The following is a 6,000-nucleotide window of genomic DNA, read 5'->3' on the forward strand; positions in this document are numbered from 1 at the left end:
TTTTTTATAATTATTCTTTCTTCGATTTATCATTTCTTCAGTTTTATCCTGCCCTACATAAGCCTCCGTTGTGATGAAAACAACATTACGGAAATAATTAAGAAATAATCTGAAAAGTGGCACAAAGTTAGCTTCACAAATATTTGGGTATATTTTGAAGTTCAAGGAGTAGAGGAGTAGAGGAGAACGAAAATGTAAATATTTTATTTTGAATTATTACTGAACTTACTTACTATTTAAAAAATAAATAGCAAGACTCAGCTCAGTTGGTCATCCAACTGAAAAAAATTTGAAACAAAATATACCAAAAAAAATTTAAAAAAAAAAAACAATAAAAAATAACCCAGTAATAAAGTATTAGACTTTCTGGTTAGAGCTGATGCCACCTCTATTTCTTTCTTCTTTGCCTAAAAAATTAACATACAATTTTGTATTTATTTCTCTACGCAGGGATACTGCAAGTGCTCGCATTTTCTAGAGATCTGCACAGTAGCCAGAGTTAACCTCCTCATTCGACTCAATTATTTGCTACCGGCGAGTGACTTTACCTTATGAATCCTAGGCAGAAAGTATTGTAGAAATCAACTCTTCGGCCGATATGGCAGTCTTCGGCTTCTTCGAAGCAGGTTCGCAGGTTTCCACAAGGTCCTTGGAAAACGAGAGTCTATATAACATACAACATCCGCCGATATCGTAGCGCTATAGCATATAACTGTCATACAAACTGAACGATCGGAACCAAAAACTTGAAGGGCAAGCTATTTCATTTGACGAGGTATCCTCAAGAAATTTGGCAGAGATTATTATTCAAGGCACCGCTACAATCTCTGAAGAAATTGTTAGGATCGGACTAAAGCTGCTATACAACTTACCGATCAGACCGACATGGCTAAATCAACTCAGCTCGTCACGTAATCGTTTATATACATATACATATACATATACTTTATAGGATCTCCTTTTGCAGCTTATAGCTGCTATACAAACTGAACGATCGGAATCAAGTTTTGTTGTTTATTTATTTTAATTTGTAAAGGTTATTATATGTAGCTTCGGTGCAGTCAGTCACCGTTTTTTTTTTATTATTATTATTTTTGATTATCATGAAGGGTCACGAATGCTTGCGCACGATGCTCCTCATAGACCTTGCCATTTTGAGTACTTACAACTTACACTGCAAACATTTGCAAACATTATTCTATTGCATTTGAATGTTAAACCATCATTAAATTCAGATAATTAGTGAGCTCAACGCTTACGACTGAGTGGTGTGTCAATATAGCGGTATACGCACACACTATTTGATATTGTTAGTACACTCGTCGCGCTCGTTTACTTTTTCAAGTCACTACAGGTTTTCCACAACAGAATTTCCTTGCGGAAAAATAAACTATACGCATACATACATACATACTTATGTATTGCACATATGTGTATACGTATCTATGTGTGTAAACTGTCCTACGCAACTTTAACGACTACTGTCATTTCCGTCGCATGCTAAGCTTCCTTTGAAGTGTAAATAACACCGCACACGCATACTTATTGCCACGCAAACACTGGATAAAAGCAGTGAGCAAGAATTGGAATAAACCGTTCTTTTAAAGGGTGCAAACAAAGCGAAACAAAAAAGTAAACAAACCATTAAAATATGAAGTATACCCTTGGCTACACGTTGGGAAGAAAGTGTAGGGAAGGCAACGAACCACCGACAGTGGCAAAAAACAAAACTGACTGACATATGTGTATATATATATACCTATATATATGTATATATACATGTACATATGTTTGTGGATATGCGATTGACAATGACAGTTGGTCAACGCCAGCATAAACGACGTCATTGTCCATTGTGAGGTAAGATTCTCGATTGTTGTCGCTGTCACCTCTTGCAGTGCTTTGTCGTTGGGCGTCGACTCTTTTATCAGCTGCGCAGCAACAATTTAAGAAACTTTAACAACAGTAATGAGTAAATTGAAAAAAAAATTACAGCAACAGCAAGAGTGGAGTAATAACAGCATTTCAAAGCGGTGAGTGTTGCCAGAAAGTTAAGAGTTAGAGGAATTATAGAAAATTGTTAAAAAGCAGTATACATTTAAAAATTGAAGAAATGCAATTGAGATTAGTTAATGTTATTATGAAATATATTATTTCTATTTAAAAAGTGCTACTACATAATTCGAGCCATATTTTAGTTATATCTATATTTCACACATATATAGCATATTATTTATTAGAGGTAAGTTTCTAATGTATATAAGCTTAATAATAAAAAAATTTTAATTTTAATTAGAGTACTAGCCTTAAAGTTCATATCATGACTTTTGAACTACGCGTTCTCAAGTTATTAGTCAAAAGGTAGCAACACCTTTACTATTTTAGTTAACAGTGGAAAAAAGTTAAAGAACACACCTTGTACGATATTTTGAAAACAATTTTCTTATATTTTTGCATATTACCTCTAAAAATACCATATTTTCAATACATATAATTCAAACATTTTTCGGGTTACAGACTTTTAAAGTATAGCAGCTTAGTTAAATCAGCTGAAACAGTTTATCCTTAAACGCGGTTTTCTCGCGTTTTGTATTTTTTTTTTTTTTGGCTGCAGTGATTAGGCGGAGACAAATGATCCGAGCACAATGTATTACACCTTACCGAGGTGAAGTTTGAATGGAGCCTTTTAGCACAAGCCCAACAGAAAAACTCTTCCGGGCCTGGGTTGGACTCAATGCCGGCACGGCATCGGCTCAGGAGGATGTGGAGCAACCCTGCTGCTAGTAGATGCTCCAATGATGACAAACTTAACCTTAAACTTGCCGATCCAAACAGGGTTAGATCGTCAAAATAACAGCGTTTGGTTGGATAAAGTGCGCGTCAGTTTCGGTAGTGTAGAACCGGCTGTGGTGGAAATTGGACAGCCTATTGCACAACTTCGTTTTGGATACTGTAGCAGATTAAACTCCTACTTCATAAGAATTTACCCCACAATACTAAATACCGCGTGCAATGCGTACCCGCATGACGTCGAAACAGCATGTTTTCTAGGCCTACCGTTAAATGATTATAAAACTGCTACAACAACAGCAACCGATCACTATCAAATTTTTTTGTATGTTTTGTATATAGTTCATCATCTGATCAAAAATCGAATTGTTGCAATCCAAAACGACCAAAATTTTAGTAAAAAATGTACATACTTTTTTTAAAAACGCCGCTTTTTGTCAAATTTTGTTTTTTTCAACTGAAGGTTATTACACCGACAATATCTTCTAAAAAGATTTTTTTTTTTTGGGTCTCATCCACGACAATTTTTTCTGTGTATTTTTAAAATATGTAAAACTATACACATAAAATTTAAAAGCAATTGCTACTTCAAAAATCGCTACTTTTAAGGTTGTCACGACAGATTTGTTTCGACATATATTTTTAGCCCAATTAATGATAAGGAACGCTACAAAGAGCAGTAGAACGGAACGCTAGAATTTAGTTCACCACCCAGAATATTCGTCAGGATTTGGCCCAGCGACAATTCCCTCCTCTCCAAACTGAAAAGCGGCTCGCAAGAAATATTAATTCGCTCAAATATGAAGTTTTACGCTTTCAATCCGGCATCGAAATGTGGGAGGATCGTTACAACAAATGTTTTCATGTGGATTTCACTTTTAGTATATATAGTAGTAAAATATTATTCCCTAGTATAACACTTATGTTATTTATCTCTCAGTTATATGAAATATATAATAAATCATGTAGATATTTTCAATTTTAAAATCTACATGATTTCTAACCGACGAGTAATTCAACTACTAATAAAACAAAATTTAAAAGATTTTCTGAAAATAATCATATGGCAACACACACTTTCGCTCACTCTCATAGCTCAACGTTAACCAACAGTACAAGTCGACGCAATACTCTTGAGTATGTACGCATTACAGCTAATTCTCTTAATTTCTAATTCTAAGAGAGCTACTAGCACGCAATAATAAAATAAACCAGAATTGGGTGCACAAAAAGAAAGCATACAGTTTCACCCAGTTTTCAGTATGAAATATATATACAAATATATATATATGCACGTTTATAATAAAAACAAAAGCAACAGCGGTGGCTAAGGACGACAGCAAGTGAATATGTTTAAACTGGTGAGACGCCCAAAAATAGACACATGTTCATGAACTCGTACTATGGAGTATATGCAGTTTTTTTTTATTTTTTATTTTAATAACACAAAATTCGAAAAAACAAATTGTAAACAAAAATAACATATTACAAGAAAAGTAAAATATTACAAATAAAAATAAAATATTACAAAAAAAAATTATTTAAAAAAATATTATTAAAAAAAGCTAGAAATTAAAAAACAAATTAGAAATTATAAAAATTATATTATGATAAAAAAGTTTTAAATTAGAGCTGTATTTAAGTAAGCATATGTTTGTGTGTATGCATATATTATAAATAAATTAATTATTAGATATTTCATATATGTAGATATTATACATATTTATAATTTGTTATTTGAGTTGTTTTTATATTCTTAAAAATAAACAGCAAATATTTTACGAATTAACATTTTTGAGAAATAAAAAACTCAGCATACAAACAAATTTAAACATGTTTAGTCATGAAAAATAACATTCACTGATTTGAAAGCTCTTTATTGCGTTTTCCAAATTTATTTGAACTCACCTTAAAAGGCTTTTTGTTGTCTGTATCCATTTTTGTCTTAATTTTTTAAGCGCTCAAATTTATACCCTCGGCTTATGCTTGTCAAAAGCACTAGTTACACACCTTTTCGCACCTTCTTTCGCTTAATGCACTATATTTGCTTTATTTGTTATATTTTTTGTATTTTTAATACAACACCGTTTTGTTTATGCCTTCACTTCAGTTTTGTTTTTGTTTTGCAGCTAATTTGCGCTACTGCAATCAACTATTGTTGCTGCTGCTTCTTCTTCTTACGCACAAAAGTGGAGCACACGTTGTTCGCACACAAATGCACTCGAAGCGTCGCATCAGCGCTCAAATGTTTTCATGTATACAATATAATAATAATAATAAACAAAAGCGATAACAGCCAGTCACCAGTCAGTGGTTTATGATTTGCCACAAGAATTGAATATTAATAATAATATAATATAATTAATGTCGAAGCACTGCTGGCAGCGCGAAATTCCCGCACACCTGCCTTCCAGTGTCTATCAAACTGCGCGTATTTAGCAAAACACAAAGAAAATTACTACAATGTTTATTTTGCTGTTTCTTAAATTTTTTGCTTGATAGCTATGTATGCTATTATGCACATATGTATGAACATATGTATGTTATAATTTCAAATTAGCAATGTTCACTTTTGGAGTTTATGCACTCAAGTCACTTGGTCGCGACTGCAACCAGCAGCCACAGTTAAGTTTGCCAGCGCCCTTTGTTTTGTATATGATTTTTTGTTTTTTTTTCGCTTTTTTTGACGTTTTCGTTTGTTTTATTTCGTTGAACTGACGTTTTGCGCGCACCTATTAAACCGTATACACACTGGTTGTAAGCACCGCCGGCGAATGACAGCGCTGCAACTGCTGATATGCCGTTTTATATAGGCACTCTGCTCGTCTCGTGTGTGCTGGCCTGGCACATTCGTGAAGCTGCGTACACACACTTAACTGCTCCACGTTTTCGTTCGCGTTATTTTGCCCAGCAGACAGCACAGCGCCAACGAGAATGAATTGTACGAAGTAGCGTGCGTAACATGCAACTACTATGGAATTGCATGCTGACTTGGTAACGTTTGTCACCGCGCGTGTGTGTGGTTGCAGAGCGTTTTTGTTACGTACTCTTTACGCTAAATACTGCTCTTACCTGGCCACATTTCACAGCATAGCGCGCTCTTTTCACTGCAAATGTAGCGCCGTCTGCAAAGCGTAACGTATCCGAACGATTACTAGATTTTTTTCTATGTGTACTTCACGTTTGTGCTACAATTACGTAGCTCAACGT

The 6,000-nt window shown here is 34.2% G+C and overlaps 1 protein-coding gene across 1 annotated transcript in view; it reads right to left on the reverse strand.

Annotated features, from left to right (window-relative positions):
• Positions 1-5,708, reverse strand: part of LOC106614477 (DNA fragmentation factor subunit alpha) — a 67,795-nt gene extending 62,087 nt beyond the window's left edge. The window contains exon 1 of the mRNA XM_014230245.3: positions 4,699-5,708. Coding sequence (XP_014085720.2) covers positions 4,699-4,728 — 30 coding nt within the window. The 5' untranslated portion in view covers positions 4,729-5,708. The remainder of the gene's footprint in view (positions 1-4,698) is intronic.
• Between the last annotated feature and the right edge of the window lie 292 nt (positions 5,709-6,000).

The sequence above is a fragment of the Bactrocera oleae genome, chromosome 4 (assembly GCF_042242935.1).
Source record: "Bactrocera oleae isolate idBacOlea1 chromosome 4, idBacOlea1, whole genome shotgun sequence".
NCBI classification, from domain to species: Eukaryota; Metazoa; Arthropoda; class Insecta; order Diptera; family Tephritidae; genus Bactrocera; species Bactrocera oleae.